This window comes from Chanodichthys erythropterus, chromosome 1, assembly GCF_024489055.1.
Source record: "Chanodichthys erythropterus isolate Z2021 chromosome 1, ASM2448905v1, whole genome shotgun sequence".
Lineage (NCBI taxonomy): Eukaryota > Metazoa > Chordata > Actinopteri > Cypriniformes > Xenocyprididae > Chanodichthys > Chanodichthys erythropterus.
Window position 1 is genome coordinate 17,502,881 of NC_090221.1, and position 21,808 is coordinate 17,524,688.

At 38.0% G+C, this 21,808-nt stretch overlaps 2 protein-coding genes across 2 annotated transcripts; one reads left to right on the forward strand and one right to left on the reverse strand.

The window, feature by feature from the left end:
• The first annotated feature begins 3,933 nt into the window (after positions 1-3,933).
• Positions 3,934-15,365, forward strand: tmem33 (transmembrane protein 33). Its single transcript, XM_067388864.1, has 8 exons — positions 3,934-4,047; positions 4,738-4,817; positions 4,922-5,016; positions 11,847-12,034; positions 12,147-12,214; positions 12,310-12,443; positions 14,109-14,192; positions 14,426-15,365. The coding sequence occupies exons 2-8, from the start codon at positions 4,764-4,766 to the stop codon at positions 14,553-14,555; spliced, it is 753 nt and encodes a 250-aa protein (XP_067244965.1). The 5' UTR covers positions 3,934-4,047; positions 4,738-4,763; the 3' UTR covers positions 14,556-15,365.
• Positions 15,366-17,528: 2,163 nt separating this feature from the next.
• ccna2 (cyclin A2) lies at positions 17,529-21,540 on the reverse strand. The gene is made up of 9 exons (XM_067381502.1): positions 21,290-21,540; positions 20,936-21,183; positions 19,380-19,620; positions 19,184-19,290; positions 18,847-19,070; positions 18,564-18,768; positions 18,363-18,476; positions 18,016-18,149; positions 17,529-17,913 (listed from the first exon to the last, which is right to left on the reverse strand). Exons 2-9 carry the CDS (start codon positions 21,146-21,148, stop codon positions 17,862-17,864), a joined length of 1,290 nt encoding a protein of 429 aa, XP_067237603.1. The 5' UTR covers positions 21,149-21,183; positions 21,290-21,540; the 3' UTR covers positions 17,529-17,861.
• Between the last annotated feature and the right edge of the window lie 268 nt (positions 21,541-21,808).

Below are 21,808 nucleotides of genomic sequence, written 5' to 3' on the forward strand. Positions count from 1 at the left end.
TAAAATGGCTCCTACTTGTACCACGCTGCAGATTCATTTAGGAGTTGATTGTGGTGCCATAGAAACGCATGATTCCTAGTCCGAGGACGTTACCAGCTCTGAATATAACATCACGTGCTGTCATCTTGAGACGATGGTAATTATGACATGGTGTGAATGCAGCAAATGTTTCCATGTATTCATTAAAGGGATAGTTCACCCAAAAATGAAAATTCTGTCATTATTTACTCACAGTTGATACAAACTTGTATGAGTTTCTTTTTTCTGCTGAACACAAAAGAAGATATTTTAAAGAATGTTGGTAATGAAACAGTTGACGTAGCCATTGACTTCCATAGTAGGAAAAAAAAATACTGTCTGGTACAGTTGTCAAAAGTTGACCAAAGGTCTAAGGTGTGCAATTATTTTCAGGGAAATGCACAACTAAAGTAGTTCTAGCAGGTCTTGACTGCATTGCAGTTCCGTATCACTTTGCCAGATGTTTTCAGTTATTTCAATAGGTTCTACAACCTACAATCGCAAAAGAACCAAAACCTACAATGACACTAATAACTGTATCAACGGTATTATTCTGCCATCAAGGCTCGAGCCTCCGTTACTAGATCTGAAATGACGTTTTGAAATTAGCAATGGAGGCTTGGGATGAGATGCGCTTCGCATCGTGGCCACATTACCACCTCGAGTATGCATTATTTTCTAAGAATTCAGTGGCTTGTCATCAATTATTCCTTACATCTAGGGCTGGGCGATGTATCGCATGCGATTGTCACGCGCATTTCGTCAGTAAAACCGGTTCCCTGATTACCGCAAAATCACCATCACCTTCTTTCAAATGGAGCGGCATTTAATAGACAGAGCCGTAGATCACTGACAAGCTACGCAATATCGTGTTCATTATCGCAGATGAATCGCCTTCGATAATAAACTTGATATTGCGTAGCTTGTCAGTGAACTACGGCTCTGTCTATTAAATGCCGCTCCATTTGAAAGCAGGTGATGGCGATTTAGCGAAATGCGCGTGACAATCGCATGCGATATATCGCCCAGCCCTACTTACATCAATGACACTCTTCACCGAGTGCTTACACGGATTCACATGGAAGCATTTGGCAGCAGGCATCTTATCACGGACCAGTCCTCTGATAAGAGGCCTGCTTTCAAACGCTCCCACTTTCAAATGCAAACACTTCCGTGTGCTTTCAAACGCTCCCGTGCGATGATCGTTGTAGCCAATCACAGACATATCGATGACCGCGTAAACACAATGGTCAATCAGAGGTGTTTACGAATCTGCTCAACAGTGCTCAAAGCATCACATTTTTAAAATTTCAGTACCGACGTGGGTACTTTTGACAACACTACTGTCTGGTTAACATTCTTTAAAATATCTTTTTTTGTGATTTGTGATCTTCAGGTTTAAATTTTTGGGAAAACTATAAAGTAATACTTTAAGCAGATGCTCTTATCCAAAGTAACACTTTTTAAGCTCTTTTTTCTCAAACGATCAAGAAAACTGATTAATCATGATATGATTCATTTAAGTCATTTATTCAAACCATAAAGTGAATAAAAATTGAGGATTTTTGTTATTTTTATGTCATACCACCTTATAATACCTCCTCATCTGAAGATGTCGTGAGACACCTACCTGACACACTGGTTCTACCAATCTGCTTCTGCTCCCTGTCTGTCTCTGTCTGGGTCTGGCCCTTGATGAAGATCTGCCTTTCTCTCCTTCCCCTTTCATCGCTCCTCTGCCTTTTCGTCTCCGTTTAAGCCTCTCTTGATTCTTGAACACTTGCCTTGTTTCTAGCACCCTGCCCACCCTACCCCCACCTTGCCCCATCCAGGCTGACCTCACCACCCTTCCGCACCTATTCATATTTTGCTCTCTTTTACAAATATTCAATACTTCTCCCTCCAGAGCAAATCCTTCATTTAACCCAACCCTTCGCTGCCTCCTTGCCCTTCCTGCAGTTTTAATGTCCCCTCTCTGACTCTGCTCCCTTTGCCCCGCGCCCTGCGAGATGTTAGTGTCAAGGAAGTAGTTGATAAAACCTGGGATATTGTTCTCAAACTCTGCAAATGCTTCTAAAACACACTCCTCGCCCCCTAATCTAGCCTGGTCCTGATTAGCCAATGGCTCAACATATGTACTATGAGAAGGGAGAGGGAGAGTTGGCAGTGGGGTTTGAGGCTGCTGGTAGACCTGGGGCAAACAGGCAGGTCCACTCACTGTGGGAAACATAGCGGTTTCAGGGACCACATCCATGACTTGAAAGGAAGGCATGTTCTCTGGATTACCCTGGACGTTCTGAAGTGCTGCCAGGGTGATATCAGAGCCATCGGTGTACGTGCAGAGGCCCTGATCGCTCCTCCAGGACGATGGGCCAATTACAGTTTCAACTGTTTCTTTGGGGTTTTGACATTCAGAGGGGAGTGTTTGAACACTCTCGGTTTGGCACTCTCTCTCCGCCACCTCTTTTGTACACAGCGTCTGTGTGTTTTGCTTAGTTGCTTCTCGTTGAGGTATGCTGATCCCTAGTTTGCAGGCTGCTAATAGGACATCCTCTTTGTCCTCATTGAACTGACCTGAGTACAGAAGACTGACCAGACTGAGCAACGTGCAGGCCTCCACAGCTTGGACTTCAATCAGTCTTCTCTGTCCATTCCTGGGCGATGGCATGGCTGACAGAGTTTCACAGAGCCAAGGGCTGAAGGCAGACAACACACAGCTGTGCACTGGCACTGAAACACCTGGACAGGGGTGAAGAGAGTACAGTAACCTTAATTTAAGATGGAAAAAGATCGACTAATGAGCAGAGGATGGACTTCTATGAGATGCCAAACCTTGAGTCTGCAGCACAATGTCACAGAACTCTGCCCTGCTCTGCTGTTTTTGCAGCTCTTTCACGAGAAGCGCTTCGAACGTCAACATCTGTGACAAACGCAGAGATACACAAACACAAATGCAGAGCATTATTAATACGCAATGCCGTTTTTCTTTGCAGGAGTAAAGACACCTGTGTTAGGGTCGGAACTGTGCACGCTGATCACATGGGATGTCGCGAGATGTGCAAAAAGTTGTTAACATTATGTACTTTTCATGCACCCCAATGGAAATTACAAATATGTAAATATTTAATTGTGTTTTATCGATGTATGCAATTAAATTAGTTCCATGCTTGATATAGAAACGAACCCAATCGCCAACAGTAAAAACAATCTCAGCGAATAAAAACTAAATACTCACCTTCTGCCGTTATGACATGAGATACTGCAACAACGGCTGTCTTTTATCCAAATTTGTCTCTCCTGTGTGTATCGAGGTCACTGGACTTTAAGAAAGGTCGCGCGTGCATTGCTACAAACTCGTGGAGCTCTGCAGGCTCGCGCTGAACTGACTCGCACATTTCCATAGTGGGTCTGACTGTCTGAGGATGTGGCTTTCCAGTTAATCGCTTTTTTTGTTTTTAATGTTTTAATTATATTTATTTATTTTTATTATAGATGTACTAGTGATGACGGCATAAAGAAAGGCACATTTTATGCGTCCCCATCAGATTGAAAAAAAAAAAAAAAAAAAAAAAACTTTTTTACGTTATCCGAAGAAAATGTTAATGGCGAACGTGCAGAACTGGACACGTTATTTTTAAGGACACGGTCATTTATAGTTGTTCATAGCAACTAGTCGTTTATATTATTTGTGGTCACAAACAGAGATGTTATCATCATTATTATTACGTAAAATATTTAATATTTATGTATTATTTCATTATGGATTATATGTCAAATATTTTTAGGCAGATATTTGAAATAAAAAAGCAAACAAAACAAAAATGACAGCTGTTGATTGACAACGGGGGCGCGCCAATAAAATTTAGCAAATTATCGCAACATCGCGAGATTTCGGTAATCTACAGAGGTCGCGAGGTCGTCTCAGCTGACCAACCTCTCGTGCATTATTCCAGAGTGAAGCGCGTGCGCCCCGAGCGGTGAAAATAAAGGCGACTTTCTCTCAAAAACTGATAATCAACGATATCACAGGTATTAATACATTTTATCTATGGTATTTTGGTAGTATATGTAAAAATGCGCATAAGTTGCGGGCTGTCAGTGGTTGAAGGCAGGGGCTGTGTGAAGAGTTAGCTTCTCGGCTACAATGTTAGCTCCTCAGGGTAATGTTCTAGATTTTTCCAACATATTTCAGCTGAAATTAATTGGCTGCTTTATAACCACCTAATAGACCATACTTCAAATGTATTTATGTATTTTAAAAAATAGGCGATGTTTGACAAGTGCAGAGTAATATTCACAAATCTGTAATTTGTTAGTTATGACTGTCAGTTTCATTGACAAGTGTAGTTCTGCTTTAGATCGACATTATGGAAGTATTTCTTATTGTTTTGTGGTAGTGTCTCGATGTTAAACAATACACATATATATATATTTTTTCAACAGTTTGTTCTCATAAAGTTTCATGTTTAAATAAGCAAAATTTATAAGCATCGAGCTTGTAATAGCTAATATGCTTGTGTCTTTGCCCACCCCCACACCTGGCAAACTACACAAAGAGTAACTGCTTAAGAACTGTTTCAGGGTTTAGAAAGATTAACTCATTAAGTCATTTTGTCTCTTCATTCATTCCAAGAGTTAATAAGCAACCTGGGTGCGTGATTGTGTGAAGTGTATTATTTAAACTTTTGCATGCAAGCTTATTATGTTATTTCTCTCAAGAAATCAAATCTTCAAATATTTGAAAGATGGCAGACACAGAGCAAAGGAGTCCACCTCCTCCCCCTCAGGCTGGACCTGTGGTAAGTACTACATTTTTTTATTATTATTATTATTCAGTGCCTTTTTATTGCTTTATTTGAGAATTAAATTTATGATCTTGACTGATCACATTAATTTGTTACAGCAATTCCTCTTGAGTAATAAGCTGGAAACGGCTATGTGGCTGTCACGGCTGTTCACTGTCTACTGCTCCATCATGTTCATTCTGCCCTTGCTTGGGTGAGTTTTGTTCTTTTACAAGGCAATTTCACAAGCGTTAAGGACTCACACAAAGCTGTTCAATTATGGCAAAAATTATAATCGCGATTACTTTTGGTCAATATTGAAATTCTGATCATTTAACATGATTATTGGTAGGCAATATGATCAAAGTCTTATTTCACAATACGAGTAATTTTAAATATCTGTGAAATTTCACAATTATCAGTACTTCAGCAAAAACTAATACTAGGCTAATTAATGTAAGTCACCTACATAAAACAAGTAAACGGTCAGCATTACAATAAGAACAAAGAAACAAAATTCAAACAAAGTGGACAAATGGCTACAACAGAACGAAAATACATATTAAATAAACTGTGCCCTAAGTTTTTCAGGAAGATATACTAACAGTGGTATTCAGATAAGTAATAGCCTACAACAGAAAATTGAATAATCAAATGTAAGATAACATTGCATATACCACTGCATAGTCTTACTATACACATTAAATATAGATTAATTATTATTTAAGCTACTTAAGTTATTCAGTCAAGATCAGTGAGTGATTTTCCTTTAGGGCTGCACGATTAATTGCACGATAAGAAAAATAACATGCGCACTAGAGAGATTAATGCTTGTCTAGTCTTTTTTGCTCAAATAGTTACAATACCACGCAATAGAGTTGCTGGTATCTTTTAATCCCCTCAAATGAGCGCTCTTCAACATGGTCAGCTATTGTGTTTTTTGTTACACTTGTTCTGTCTTCTCTGTTTGTTTTCAGACTGAAAAAACAGCCCGTTCCAGTTCTGACACCTTGTGGACAAACTAAATTAGTGCAAAAACTATTCAATGCGCGCATGCAATGTGCCTTCAGTTTAAATTGTTCTTTGCGGTTAGAAAAACTGCTGCGCGCGTACATTATACGCGTTCTCTGCTGATGATTGCAGCGTCACGCGCACTGTACGGCTACCCTAGTGTAAGTGGAAAAAACTAAGTAATATTCACGCTAATTTTGAACGCAAATTATAATAAAAATACATTTATATGTAGCATGATGCGGGCCACATATTTAATGCTGATGGGCCGGATGCGGCCTGCGGGCCGCCTGTTGAGTATCCTTGGTATAGAGGGTATGCACGTGACGTCACAGTCGACCGTTATGACTGTGGTCACGCCCACTGAGTGGCTTAAAGACTGAGTGGCAGCATTGGTTTTCAGCGTGAATGCCGCGAAAAACACACAAAACACATCCAAAATGGGAAAGAGCTTTGTGATTGACTGTACAAATAGCTTTGGTATCTGAGGTATATATTTAAAGTCTGCCAAAAGCTACAGAAAAGAGGAGCAAATGGATCACTGCAATTCACAGAAACAACTGGACTCCAGGCAGAGAAATATGGATTTGCAGTTATCATTTTGTCAAAATGTTGGATTTTGTGGTAAAATTATACAGTATATTTTGTATTGTTATATATTGTTGAAAACTCATCAATTAAATATTTACCACATTTACCAAGTTTTAGGGCTGGACAGTATGACGATATAAAAGTGTACTCGGATTTAAACCTACCTATATTGTAGTTATATAAAATATTCACAGGCAGATTTTCTTTATGCATTTCCCCACCGTCGAAATCAGGCACATATAAATTTCAGGAAAAACGATTCCTGACTGCATGTCAGTATCCATAGTTTAGGTTTATTTGACAAGTTGTAAGGAACACTTTTGAGCCCAATCTTTAGTGTAATCGTTTGTTTTACTCGTGTTCTCGCAGTTTCCCCTATTAAATCCAGTCATGCAGCAGCTCTTTTGCCACTCTTTTGTCCAGCTGAAGGAGTGCGTTCCAGTGGGAAAGTGATGTGCATATGCATACCCTCTATATTCAGCTACAGCAATGGTATGATGCCCATAGGGATTTCCTGGAATGACAGTGTTATCTACTTCTAAGGCAGGGCATATTTGAAGTTTTTGCGCAAGAGCACCCTCTGGTTTTCAGATGGAGAAGCATTTACTACTGATCACAGAGCCATACAGCTCTGACAAGCTGCGCATAAAATAATCGCAGCCTTTGTCAAAATGCGTGTGGTTTAATTGCGATAAATCGTGCAGGCCTATTTTCCTTCATTTGTGTCTCTGTCATTTGTGTTTGATTATCATTATTGACACAGATGGCAGTAGGAATATATTAACACTCTGAGGTCTGACGGTATCGCCGGCGATACCACCGTGGTTTTTTTCTTATCAGTGTGAAAGAGACTCAAAATACTCCGTCAATGTTGCACATACAATTAAGAGTTATACACCATTTTAATCTGTGGAATATCTTCTTTCATTTGTGTACACTCAGAGTAAAAACAGAATTTTGTGCTTTTTGTAAAATAAAGAAAACTAACATGATGCGTGATTTCTCCTCTCCCTCTGAACGAACTCCAATCTGATAGTTCTCAGAAAATGAACTGTAACTTAGTGAATACTAATGACAAAAAAATTACACTTATGTCTAAAAAAACGTTAAGATGTCAGGTTTTAAATCATGTAAGTCAAATCGAAAACAAACCTTCTGTGTTTATGTAATCTGTATGAAAAGAGAGCCATGTCAGAAATCCGTGATTCAGCTCATTATCTGCTAATGCGGCCACGCCCACGGAGCCAGCGCTATTCAGACGCAAATTCAGTCAATACATGCATTTATTATCTCAATCGTGTATTTATTGTCTTGAAAAGTGTTTATCTGGATGTAAAAGTCATGGTTAGCGATCTCTAGAAGACATGCAGTTACTTCCTGTTTACTTGTCTTCTACAGATGAAGTTTAGATGAGTTTTTGTTTCTTTAGCGCCCTCCTGCTGCTGTATGAATTGGAAACTCCATTCATGGAATAGCCTCTTCTTCTTTTAGATGAATTTGTGGACTAAAATGCACAGAGCGCCCTCCGACTTCAAGGATGAATTGAAAACACCAGCGCTCATAGTAATGACAGTGAATATTAAATAAAAATAACTCCTCTGTATAGAAAATTGACATAAGCATATGAGAATCCAATATTTCTCCAAATGTGCATGCTTTTAAACTAAAAGCCTATATTCAGACTCTTTGCATCACAGAAATACATTATATTTTAAAGTATAATATAAAACCATTACTTTATATTGTAATAATATTTTTCTGTATGTTTCATATATCATAATGAGCTTGAGACATCACAGAAGGTTTTTTTTCACAGCCTACCTGACTGAAATGCCTCATTAATATGCAAGTCATTTCAGCTCATTACTATCCAATTCTTTTGTCTTCTCAGGTGAGAATGGCCCATTTTCAGTGGTGATTCACGCCTCCTCGCATACTGTGTTTCTTGGCAAAAAGTGTCTTACAAAAACTAAATCAATATATTGTTAAATATGAAGGAGTAGGCAGCATAATTTTTACATAATTTTGAAGCAAAAACTCTAGTCTACAACCTCCAATACCCTAAAGTCTTATGAACACAGATTTATTATACTTTTTTTGGCCTTATTTCAGTGACTTAAGTTTTTTGTTTTTTCAACAACCACGCATAAATGTTATTCCTTCAAAAACACAAACATGTACATACATGTTCCTCACATATTATTGTAGCCTAGTTTGTGCTGAATACAGTGTAATGACACTTTTTCCATTAATATGTTTATGAACAACTGAAAAAAGCACAAATGTCAGGGCATGTCAAAAGTTCTCCAGGCCCCAAATCAGCCTCAGACTCCAGAGGGTTAAGCTGCCGTCACTTTAAGAGCTACTGCTCGGATCCAATATACTGTTACACACGTGTTTTCTTTCTCAGCTGTGTATGTTTACTTAAGACATAACCCACTGTGATTATGTGAATACTCCCCAAATGACATTTTGAGATTTTTGGGTGTACATGTTTAGCCGCGTATCCGAAGCCCATTTGCTTATCCACGTTCGACTCCAATTCGGAGCGCATGTACGGAAAGCCGCCTGGGGAACAGTCTCTCTTTTGCAGCTTAATGTGCTTTTAATAACACTGTTTAAAATCAAACACGTCCTGCGGTTTAGCAACTGTAGACTGCAATTTACAACACTCACTTATTTGGCTGATTTGAATGTTAAAGGATTAGTTCATTTCAGAATTAAAATTTCCTGATAATTTACTCACACCCATGTCATCCAAGATGTTCATGTTTTTCTTTCTTCAGTCAAAAAGAAATTAAGGTTTTTGATGAAAACATTCCAGGATTTTTCTCCATATAGTGGACTTCAGTGGGGTTCAATGGGTTAAAGGTCCAAATTGCAGTTTAAAGTAGTCCATGTGACATCAGTTGGTTAGTTAGAATTTGTTGAAGCATTGAAAGTACACTTTGGTCCAAAAATAACAAAAACTATGACTCAGCATTGTATTCTCTTCCGGAATCCTTTCCATTGAATTGATTCCATTGAATCCTTTCATCTGTCAGCGTTGGTAAAAGGCATGTGACGGTATCAAATTTTCATGTTGAGATTAATTGATGAAGCTTTTATCATGGTATACGGTATTATCACGATATTAAAATAAGTTGCAAAACCATTTTTGTCATAGTTTAACAGGTTTAAGAACTTTTTGTAATAAAACAAAAACAACTGACTGAAATTTTCAAACAGATTAAAATGCAAAAGAATTAGGCAATAAAGAACAACAGACATCACTTTACTCTTTAATGCATTAACTAAGATTGAGCAATAGCTACATTTGTTACAGAAAGTGTTATTTTTTGTTAATGTTAGTTTAGAAACACAACTGATCATTGTTAGTTTTATCTCAGGTCCATTAAATAAGTTATGTTGATTTTAGTAATGTTATTAAATAGTAACTAAGAAATTAACATTAATTAATAATAATTAATACTTTATAAGTATTTTTATTTTCAGTTTAGTGATAATGAATTAACATGTTAACTAATGAAGCTGTATGTTTTTAAAGTTTTACTGAACAATAAAAAATATTCAGAACATTTCTAATCATTAGGGCATGTTGTAGTCCAGATTAAAATATAAAAATGTTTAGGTTTGAAAATAAATATCCATTTAAGTCTTTAAGTATTCAGTATTTGGTGCTGTGATAAATAACACTGAGATTACAAAAAAATGAAAGGCTGTTTGAAGCATTTTAAAAACTTCACTAGCGCAGTTACTTTGTTTGCACGCTTTCCATGGTAACCGCTGCACGCTGCTCTTCCATCAGCGCCCTCTGCTGTCAGAGAGTGAACGCGCACTTTCATTCAGCTCGTCTCCTTCACTGGTTTGTTTACATCTGAGCGTGTGTTCTTTTGACGCAGAATACAGCGGTGTTGTGCATTTTATACAGTTGATGGGTAGAGTATTCTTAATTGCCTTATAAAAAATTAATAATTGGTAATAAATTATTATTTACGGTATTCTGAAGTGCCGACAATTACAATATTGTGCATATTCATTATCGCGATTTATCGCATTACCGAATATCGGCACAAGTCTAGTTGGTAATGCACTTTTACGCCGTTGTTTTTGGTGATTAGGACATCCGTGACATGCACACTTATGCACCATTTTAAAAGATATAGCAATACCAAAATACAAACGATGTAGAATAGCTTGAATACAGCGTGCGTCTCCCTCAGACTGTAAACGAAGCTCGGGCGCACCGGATAACACGTCAGCAGCGTCTTACATCAGCAGCGTCACTGCGGAGTCATGAACCCAGATTGACAACAGACCTGGAAGAGAATACAATGCTGAATAAAGTCGTAGTTTGTTATTTTTGGACCAAAATGTATTTTCGAGTGTTTACCACCAGCATTCGCTGTATCGTGTTAGTGGATTCATTATGTCGGACTCACCGCAGGTAACTCATAATCTGCAGTTGTTACTCCTGTCTCCAGACAAAAACATTGCATGCGGCGCCTGTGGAGTGTGGAAAGTTACTGCCGCGCACGTCTCTCACAAGGAACGTAATGGCAGTGATTGACAAGCCAGAGGGCCAATCGTTTGGCTGATGTTTTTAAGGCCCTACCTCGTGCACAGATAATGTATATTAATATTATTCCTTTCAGTGCACCTAATAAATAGTCTTTTATCAGTTAGTAAAGACAGTTTCAAGTAATATTGCAAAAATGTATAAATCAAAACATCCTCTTTAGCACCTTTTAATGACATAATTTTCATTTTTGGGTGAACCATCCCTTTAATCTTTGCATGTTCGCTTTGTAGACACTGGATCTGTACTTTAACCTGTCACACGTGACCTTTCCAATGTGATTACGTTGTGTTGCGTGATTACGTTGTGTTGCGTGGTGCATTGAAGAGCAAGACGAGCATTTGTAGTTTTTAGAAAATGACCGATCATTTTGCTAGACAAGACCTTTATCGCTTGTCTGGGATCGTGTAGAGCCCTTTGAAGCTGCACTGAAACTGCAATTTGTACCTTCAACCTGTTGAACCCCATTGAAGTCCACTATATGGAGATAACAATAAATGTTTTCCTCAAACACTTTAATTTCTTTCTGACTAAAGAAAGTAAGACATCTCGGATGGCATGGGGGTGAGTAAATGATCAGGAAATTTGAATTCTGAAGTGAACTAATGCTTTAAGTTTTGGGCTTTTAGGAAGGAACGGAAGTTCGATGGAACGTGGCAATGGCACAATACCTCAATTATCTGGTTTTCATAATTGTTGGAATCAAAAATCAAATTCGAAAATAAATTACGATTAATTGCGCAGCTCTAGAATCGCATTATTATGACGAGGACTATTTAGGGTAATAAGGACGTATCCACGCTCACTCATTTAAAAACAAAGTAAATGATTGGGAGAAGAATAATTGCTTTTTCTCTGTCTAGGCCCCAAGCAGCTGCTAACTTCTATCAGAGGGCATTGCTGGCAAACGCCTTGACCAGCGCTCTGCGTCTCCACCAGAGACTTCCTCACTTTCAGCTGAGCAGAGCCTTCCTGGCACAGGCCTTACAGGAGGACAGCTGCCACTATCTCCTCTACTCCCTTATCTTAGTCAACTCCTACCCTATTACAAGTATCCTTTCTCGAAGAACCCTTCCTCCAGAAATATTTTAAGGGAAAATATCTACTTTTCTTTGTGTTATGGCATCATTTTGTCTTCATGCAGCCTTGACTTGTGTTGTCAGTGAGCATATTTCCTGTGTTCCTCTTCTCACTTCTCCACGCCACCACCTATAGTAAAAAAGTCCTTGATGTAAGTTTCTGCCGTTCTCATTAGCGTAGCTGTCTGAGATGCATTTTTGTCGTAGTTCCATCATGAATTTTATTTTGTCTGTCATCTGTCCTCAGTCTGTGGGTCCAAACAGCCTTATGTTTGTGAGGAACTTTCTGAACAAGCTCACAGCCAACCAGCAGAACATCCTAAAGTTTATTGCTTGCAATGAGATCTTCTTGATGCCAGCCACAGTCTTCATGCTCTTCAGGTGAGGATTCTTAACCCTTTAAAGCCTGACATAAAACAATAGTCAGGAAATCTTATTTTTCTTTTAAATGGTAGTTTATTTTTTTTGCGTAATTTTGTTGAGTATCACATTTGATACATCAGGCTTTTATGACTCAGTATGATATACTGAGAATATAAAGCTCATACTAGAGATGGGGGGGGGGGAACAGTTTTATTCTGAGGCCCAAACTAAGCAAAAATATGTAATCTGGTGCATTTATATGGCCAAAAAGTAAGATGAAATTCTGATAGCCTCTACTGTAAACCAATGATATCTAAAACAGTATATAACAAGTCCATGAAATGCATATAAATATCAGTTGTCACTCTTGTATTTCTTAATTATATGTCTTTGTAAGATGATATATAAATTAGTTTTATGATCAAAGCTCTGTAGTTTTTATTGTGGGGGCAAAACATGTAATTCAATGCAGTGCAATACAATAATGATGTTGATTTAAAGGTGCCCTAGAATCAAAAATTGAATTTACCTTGGCATAGTTGAATAAAAAGAGTTCAGTACATGGAAATGACATACAGTGAGTTTCAAACTCCATTGTTTCCTCTTTCTTATGTAAATCTCATTTGTTTAAAAGACCTCCGGAAAACAGGTGAATCTCAACATAACACCAACTGTTACATAACAGTCGGGATCATTAATATGTACGCCCCCAATATTTGCTATTATTAATATTGTTTCTTACTGTATTCACGGAGACGAGAGCCGTCGCTTTTTTTTCATTTTTAAACACTTGCAGTCTGTTTAATTCATAAACACAACTTCATTCTTTATAAATCTCTCCAACAGTGTAGCATTAGCCGTTAGCCACAGAGCACTATCAAACTCATTCAGAATCAAATGTAAACATCCAAATAAATACTATACTCACATGATCCGATCCATGCATGCAGCATGCGTGACGAACATCTTGTAAAGATCCATTTGAGGCTGTGAAGCTGTGTGAACTTTGTAAATGCGCTGTATTATAGTCGAGAGCTCGGGGGGCAAGGAGCGAGAGATTTAAAGGGGCCGCGCGCTGAATCGGTGCATAGTTAATGATGCCCCAAAATAGGCAGTTAAAAAAATGTATAAAAAAAAAATCTATGGGGTATTTTGAGCTGAAACTTCACAGACACATTCAGGGGACACCTTAGACTTTATATTACATCTTGTGAAAGAATGTTCTAGGGCACCTTTTAAAGAATGTACAATAAATGTTATTCAAAAGCCTGATAATCATATTTGATACAAAATCATGTTTAAAAGTGAGTATGTATAATCAAATAAACCTAAGCTGCTTCAGTCCAATAAGTGTTCATCTTGAAATGTTACTAACAATATAAGAGTTATTCTTATATTTACTTTATAAAAACCAGTAAAGATTTTACAGCAAAAGTGTACCACAACCTCAAGGTCAGATTAGAATTGTACTAAAAGGACATTTACCTGATTAAAAATTACAAATCAGACAACAGAAGGCATGTAGTAGACTGTGTACAACAATATTTGTGTCTCAATTATGATACAGTAGGCTTTATTAGGTAACAAAAAAATAGTGGTAAAAAGCTTCAGATTAAATCCAAGCTGTGTTTCATGTAAAAAGATGGAATGAATTTTGAATGATTTTTGGTTTGTGGTTCACAGTGGCCAGGGCAGTTTGCTTCAGCCCTTCATCTACTATCGGTTTCTCACTCTGCGCTATACCTCAAGGCGCAACCCATACTGCCGGTAAGAATCTTGCATCTTATTTACACACCGAAGTGTTATTTGTACAGATGCACACTTTACCCAAAATAAGGGTTAATTCTATTGTTCTCATTTCCATATGTAAAGCCAGTTAGAAGTTAATCTAAGCTATTTAATGAGATCAGTGATTTTTAAATGTATAATAAAATTTAAATATATTTTAAAAATGAAAATAAATACTGTATCAGTGTTTGATTTGTTTTTTGTCCTGTCAGGACTCTGTTCACCGAGCTGAGGATCTTACTGGAGCATTTTGTGATGAAGCCCAGCTGCCCTGCCTTCTTCAGGAGGATGTGCCTCAACAGCATTGCTTTCATTAGCCGCCTTGCTCCCACCGGTGTTTAACTGCTCTCTTTGAACATTCACTCACCACTACACACAGTTCACAGATTGGGACAGTTTTAAGATTGACTTACAAGCAAGATGGCCAAGTCTGGTCACTCAGAGATTGTCCTCCTTTGCACTGAGGCGTTTGCTATGTTTGGAGAGACTCTCAATCTGACAGACTGAATCCCAAAAAAACAAAAAACAAATCAGCCAGAAGATGCATCTCTGTGCACAGTTGTCTGTTAAGGGGGTACAACTGTTTTCAGTTCATTAGAGCTTTTATATTGATATTGATTTTGGGGGGTGGGGTAGAGAGGAGCTATTGAATCTTAAATGCTAGGGTAAATAGATATAGCTCTTAATAGATAGTCTTTTTAATGAGTTCACATGACACTGGGAAAGTGAATTTCAGCTGTTATTATCGTCTTTACTTCAGTTTGATTCCATTTTTTTATGTTCTTGCTAAGATTTTTTTTTTTATTGTAATGGATTACTTTGAAAATCTTAGTGTACCTTGCCCCCAAGCATTTCCCAAATGTTGACAATGATCTAAATGCCATTTTTAAGTTCCTTAACTTTCAGATGTTACTTCAGGATGCCTTTTTCATGTGAACAGGTGACTAAGGTGTCATCAGATGTCCTGTGTTTCTCATCTATCACATAGAGAGCCCTATACTTAACTGTTCTTTGCCTTCAATGCTATTTATTGTCAGGGCAAGTTGTAACTGCATTTGAGAATTTGTCGATTATTTGCTTGTTCAAGGCATGTTGTCTCTATATTTATTGCCTCTGTTTATAACTATGGTCTGTGCAGATGAATAAAATCTATGATCTAATATTAAATTGTAAATAACGTTTATGATTTTTTAATTTCAGGCTTTAAAACAATTACTGAACAATGTATTGTAAGCACGAGCTTACAATACAGAGCAAAATTTTGACTTTGATACAATACCCAACTTAAATATCACGATACTATGGCAAAAACCCAAAACAGCAGGAAAAGTAAATAAAATATGACAGAACTTCTTTCTTCACCAGTGTGTAGGCTGATGCCTCTGGATTTGAGCTTCATTGCCATGAAGTTAGTTAGATTTAATATAATTTTTAATGCTTATTTTCGCGCTCAATAAAATTGTAAATTATTTGCTGTTATGCTTTTTTTATACGCTTAGGTGTTTTTGACAGTAAGATTATTGTAAAAAATATATTACTGTAAATAATTAAAGCAATATTAAAGCATAAATTGGTTTAAAATAACTATATACCCTTCACATATTTATGTATTTTTAAAGTAATTTTATTTTTGCAACCAGAGATCACTTATTAAAACTTAGTCAATAATGCGAGTAAACGAGTAAAATAAACAACACTCATTTAATGTTTGAGAGCATAAACATAATGCTGGTATCACACTAACCTGTCGCTCTTTAAATTCTTTGTACAAATCGGGATATTTGACGGCAAGATGCTTTTGACTCCCTTCGCTTGCGTTATTTTGCAGACAGGCTTTGTGGTGTCCGTGGGCTTGCCCTGGCTGTCGGCAATGTAAGCAAAATAATATTTCGCTTCGTGCATCTGCTTTCTCAACAATTTGTGTACAGTCTGCAAGAACACCTATGTTTGCAACCAGTTGAGAGGAATAAACACGCACTCAATGTGCCTTAGAAGCAGCGCGCTGCACACACACTGCCCCCTGCTGTCGCACATTAGGAAATACAGCTGGCACTCAAAATACCGGTACTAATAAAATGAAGAACCGGACCGTTTTTAAAGCAGGGTATCGCGATACCTTTCTAGTACCGGTATATCGTGCAACACTACTTGAGACTTAAGGTGATGATACACGGGGCAACTTTTTGAGCAATGTTACTGAGGGATCATGCTTGGGCACTTTCCCATTTAGAATGGGCAACAAATTTATATCCGGATACTTTGGCTCAAAATCAGTTGCCTATTCTCAACAGGAAAGTGACCAGGCAACATTGCTCAAAATGTTTTACCTGTGTATCATCAACTTTAGAGCTGATGTGTAGCTAATCATTAAAAATACCAAGAGTAGTAGAAAAACCATTAGATCATTCAAGGATAATTGTCGGTGATTTGTTGTACCCTAATTTTGTTCAGCCAATATGGTTACAATAATACTGGACAACATCTTGCGATCTATATTTTAACATTAAGATTTAATGTAGTTCATAAGTAGGATTATAAATGCTGGAAAGGTTTGTAGGTTGAAATGTTTATATGGGGATAAAGGATTAAGTAGGTCTGCAGAACTATTTGAAGTTTTTGCCTCATTTGTGATATTCAAAAACTTAGTTCTGGTTTGGGATGCTGATAGCTGTTGTATTCAAAGATAAAATTTGAGTAATGTTCAAATTACAGCAACACACAGTCAAGGACTATACATTTGTGGAATTTTGCCATGTAACAAATTAAAATTGAGTGGTAACTAAAGGCAACAAAACACTTAAGGTCATGCTATATTGAGAGACCAAAGCCTAATTTCTGCATTCCCATTCCCAGCAAAAAAGGCATAACCATGACTTTTCAAAAGATATCAGAAGTGAGCTATGAATGTCAGAACATGTCAAATTAGGTAGTTGCAGATCATTCACCCATTTTTATAATGCATTACCAGGATGAAGTACCATTTTAATGTTTACATTTTAAACTGTCTGTTGTAACTAACACTGAGCTTTAGTCATGACAATGCAGCACAACCTCTATACTATATTTCTTGTGTAGTACTTTCAAAATTCAGATCTCTTCAGAACTTTACAGTAAGGTTCTGTTAACATTAACTTGCTTTAATAGCATTTCATTCTATGCAATATTTAAGCTTTAGGCCAATTTCAATATCTAGTAATATTAAAATTAGTTGCATCTCTTCGTATTTAAATGGACCTGAGCTAACATTAACAATTTTACCTCATGAGAACAGATATTCCAATAAATTAACAAAAGACAAAGCATAAAGACCAGCAGCACTTTTATTAAGATGTAAAAGGGGAAGGTCACTTTAACAGTGTAAAAAGGATAAAGTGCACTGCTGGAGTCTTTCATAAAAATAGAATACAAACATTGACATATTAGAAAAATGCTTGATTACCTAATGTACAAATAACTGGTCGTATCAAGCATAAAAAAAGGGCACAATCCTTAAGGACTGCTAATAAAAATGTACATATCACTAAAATCTCACCATTCCTCCAAAATTGAGGCTATGGCTTCAGTTATTGGAGATACGGAAATAAAGCATCAAAAGTGTGCACAATTCCCAAGGAGGTATGGAACCAATGAACAATATTGATGGGATGGTTAGTTCAGCATCAGCTTCTCTGGAGGCTCAATGAGAGAGACTTCATGGTACCTGAAGAAAGAGACAAGTTTAATATATATATATAAAAAAAAGCAATCTTCCCAGACTTGACCTACATGCCCAGTGGCTGTGTGTTAGATGAAGTAAACTTACTTTGAGCCCTTGTATTTCTCCCTAACAGCTTGCTGTGAGTGCTGAGCAGCACCGAGGTAGGTCTGATGTAGATCCTGAATGCACGGCATAAGATCCTCCAAAGTGTAGCCAGTCATCTCAACAAGTGCCCTCGACTGAAAGAGAAAGTTGAGGGAAGGCAGGAGAAATTATAATGCAGATTGGTCTAGTCTGACACCAAAAGACGGACTACACTTGGCTACCTGCTAGCTGGTCATACTAGCTCTAAAAAGCTAGTCTTAACATAATGGCTGTTTATTTAACTGGCTCCAGCAGTCTAGTTTAAGAATATTCATACTTTATGAACATTCAGAAATGTGCAGCCTTACCCATGATCCACCTGCAAGCGTGTGGTTGGCCAAAATGAAAGCTGCAGCAGCCGTTTGAGATGGGAGGTACTTCAGGAAGGGATCACAATCTATCAAACTCAGCTCACCAAGAAACTGGAGGAAAAAAAAGAAGGGTGTTAAAACAATTTTAGGTGATAATTGGGAAACTCCACACGATGAAATTCCAGGAAGCGGTCTCACCATTGACAAGCTTTCCACTTTGCTGCTCACAGGCTGGTGCAAGAAAAACTGGGTGAGGAACTGATTGATTGTTGGAGCAGCAAGATCAAACGAGAGAACGGTCAACACCAGATGCTCCATTCTCAACACTTGTTTCTTTGTGTAGGTGTCATCAGTGATGTAAACAAATTCTGCCACCTCTGGGGGGTAGATCTCCTCAAACTTCCTACAGTCAAACAGGAAGTAGTGAGCAAGGAGAAGGGGGTGTGTGTGGAGTCTGAGGCTTTAAGGCAAAGATACTTACGAAGCCAAAAGCATAGCAGCTGTGCCCACCAGCTGTAGTTTCCCTCTCAGGACAGACATGGAAGACAGAAAGCGATCAATGTAGTTTACAGCCAGGTAGAGGGTCTCGTTCTGCAGCTTGTACTCCTCTCCCACCTCCACCAACCAGTCCACTAGGATGGCACGCATGCTGTTTGTGATGTCAGGCTGTTTCTTCATGTAACCCGCTTTTGGTTTTGACTTGACCTACATGACAGGAAGCACAAGCAAACACTTTAATGATGCATATTCTCTAATGCATTGCCCAGAAGAGCTCAATTCAGAAAGTAATATCACATTCAGTCTGTTCATTTCCTTACCTCCATTTCCCGCAAATGCGTGTGTATTTCTGTGGCATAATCAGAGACTTCATTGACATTTGTGGGCCTCTCCTCACCATCAATTACTGACATATCCATAGGGGAATCTTTAATAATAAAGATTATTTTTTTATTACAGGTTTTATATAGAGCAATGAGACAAGATGGGCACTGAAAGAGAAATTGTATATCTTACCAAAACTGGCTTCCATTGGCAGATCGATAGTGGCGAGGGGCTGCCTTAGGCGGGTTACGGTGGGATTTAGTGTGAGTGGGGAGCAATCCATGGTTGCTCTTTGGGTAGACAGTTTGTTAGAGCACGCACCATCAGGCTCATCTACATGAATCTGAAAAGCAGGTGGCCTAGCGGACGGCTTCTCGCCAAAGCTCCTGCCATGTTCTTCAGATTTGCATGCAATTATTTGGGGCCCAGAGACCTGAAAAAAGAAAACTGGATTAGATTGCTGGTAAAAACATCGTTATAAACTACACAGGCAATTATATGCCCTGTTTGCAGTAGCCTTTCATATTATGTAGTGCGTCAATTTGACCCATTTCCATTTGGGTTGTTGGAAATGGTGGTTATTTATATTAAACTTATTCAGGGTCATGAAAATGTCAGCAAAGTATTGTCGTCAAGTGTGCGTACAGCATTTCTATTTTGATTACGATATTTAAAATCACTAAAGGCAGCTGCACAGAGAACCCCCCACCCCCAAAAAAAAAAAAAAAAAAAAAAAAAAAAAAAAAAAACCTCTCGTTCTCAACTCTTCAGAGGGCACTTACATTTATGCATTTGGCACACAATTTATCTGAAGAAACTTACTGCACTGAAGACAAGTTACTGGCTCATGAATTTTAATTTCACTGGGAGTTGAGTTACAATTAAACACTACCAAAAAAACAAACATGAGTACTGTTTTTACCTTTTCACTTTGTTTTCATAGTATTATATATTTTTTAAATTATATATACATATACAACAGGTGCATGTTCATTCTGTAAAGTTTATGGACTGGGGGTCAAATGTGTGTGTATATATATATATATATATATATATATATATATATATATATAAAAAATGCACACATATGACCCCCAGTCCATAAACTTTACAGAATGAACATGCACCTGTTGCAGTAACGTTACTTTAGATAGTTCACTAAAAGCTGAAATGTGCCAAAACTACAATCCTTGTGGAAACAAGAGATGTTAGGCAGAATGACAGCACAAGTCACAAACATTCAGCAGAACACCTTTTGTGGTTCAGAGAACATGTGTAATCATACAACTTTAGAATATCAGAGTACGTAAAAGGTCACTTTTGGTGAACGGTGCCTTTAAGGAACCCGGTTTACTATGAAAGCAGAGAATGGGTTTGTAAAATGGCGGTCTGCGCATTGGGAGGGAATGAGCTGGGGCATTTAACTGCATTTCATTTCATCTTGTGGCGCCATAAAGGCCGTTTGACAAAAACAAAAAGGAACGAGACTTTATATATTATAGCCTACATATATATATATATATATATATATATATATATATACACATATACACACACACTCACACGATGCAATGGGACAAAGCATTGCGAGCAGTATTACTGGTTAATCTAATCTTTATGCAGTTATTATGCAGTTAGCAATTCTCTTTAAAGCATACCACTGATTATAAACTATATCTTCATGCATGTTACACTAAGGCAGACTTAAGGGAGCACATTTTATGGTCATGTGCCATGCATGCTCTAACCTGTTTAGCGCCGCGCAGAACGGGATGTCTGCGCGGATTGTTCTCCAGGGCGCCCAGAACAGTCCTGTTGCCTGGTTTAGGATTGACATTTTCCCGGTTTTCAATCCGATTCTTTGATGCGCCGCGTAGTCTTGAAAGCATGTTTTCCTGGTTATGAATATCTGCCCCTGAATCATGAACCGCGCTTCCTTGTGTTTGGCCGACAGATGACATCCTTCCAGCAGTACGTTAGATCAACTTAAGATGCCCTGTAAGATGAATCGAGGGTTGAAAACACTTAAAAACAGATCCTGACTTTTTAATCAAACAACACACGCGCGTGAACATCGAGTAAACATGGATGAGCACACTAACCAGGGGAAGTGGCAGAAGCGAGCTGTTGAAATCCGGACAAAAACACAATAATAACAGTTGCCAGGCGCGTTTTACAAAACCGAGATTCAAAAATAAATCATGCAACAATCCTATCCTACAGAAACCGCGCCATGCCGGTGTGCAAATCCCCGCTACACGCCTCGGACAGCTCACAAAAGATGCTTCTATGAAATCAAACAGCGCCTTGTTAGTTTTTGCAGCTGCCTGGTTTGATATTGTGGCTGTCTCAGTTCAAGTAGCCCGCGACTATTGAAACGGGCCAATCAGAACGCAGCAAGCCCAAACGTCATTGATTATACGGGAGCCCGTAAAGTTCAAACTGCGATTCCGCTTTTATTACGCGAGCCGTTAAGAGTCGCTGTCATTGGCTCAAAGGAATTTTGAAACTGTTTGAGGACAATAATGATAATAATCATAATGATGATCAGGATGGCACGTTTATACAATAGTCATTGGCTCTGGTTTATACATAATATACAAACTCAGGAATTAGTATAA

Bases quoted from the DNA above. Each gene is read 5' to 3' on its own strand.
- tmem33 (XM_067388864.1), top strand. From the start codon at position 4,764: ATGGCAGACACAGAGCAAAGGAGTCCACCTCCTCCCCCTCAGGCTGGA. The intron at 12,215-12,309 runs GTAAGTTTCTGC...ATCTGTCCTCAG, and splicing joins ATAGTAAAAAAGTCCTTGAT to TCTGTGGGTCCAAACAGCCT. The intron at 14,193-14,425 runs GTAAGAATCTTG...TTGTCCTGTCAG, and splicing joins AGGCGCAACCCATACTGCCG to GACTCTGTTCACCGAGCTGA.
- ccna2 (XM_067381502.1), bottom strand. From the start codon at position 21,148: ATGTCATCTGTCGGCCAAACACAAGGAAGCGCGGTTCATGATTCAGGG. The intron at 19,291-19,379 runs GTAAGATATACA...TTATTATTAAAG, and splicing joins GCCAATGGAAGCCAGTTTTG to ATTCCCCTATGGATATGTCA. The intron at 18,477-18,563 runs GTGAGACCGCTT...TTTTTCCTCCAG, and splicing joins AAGTGGAAAGCTTGTCAATG to TTTCTTGGTGAGCTGAGTTT.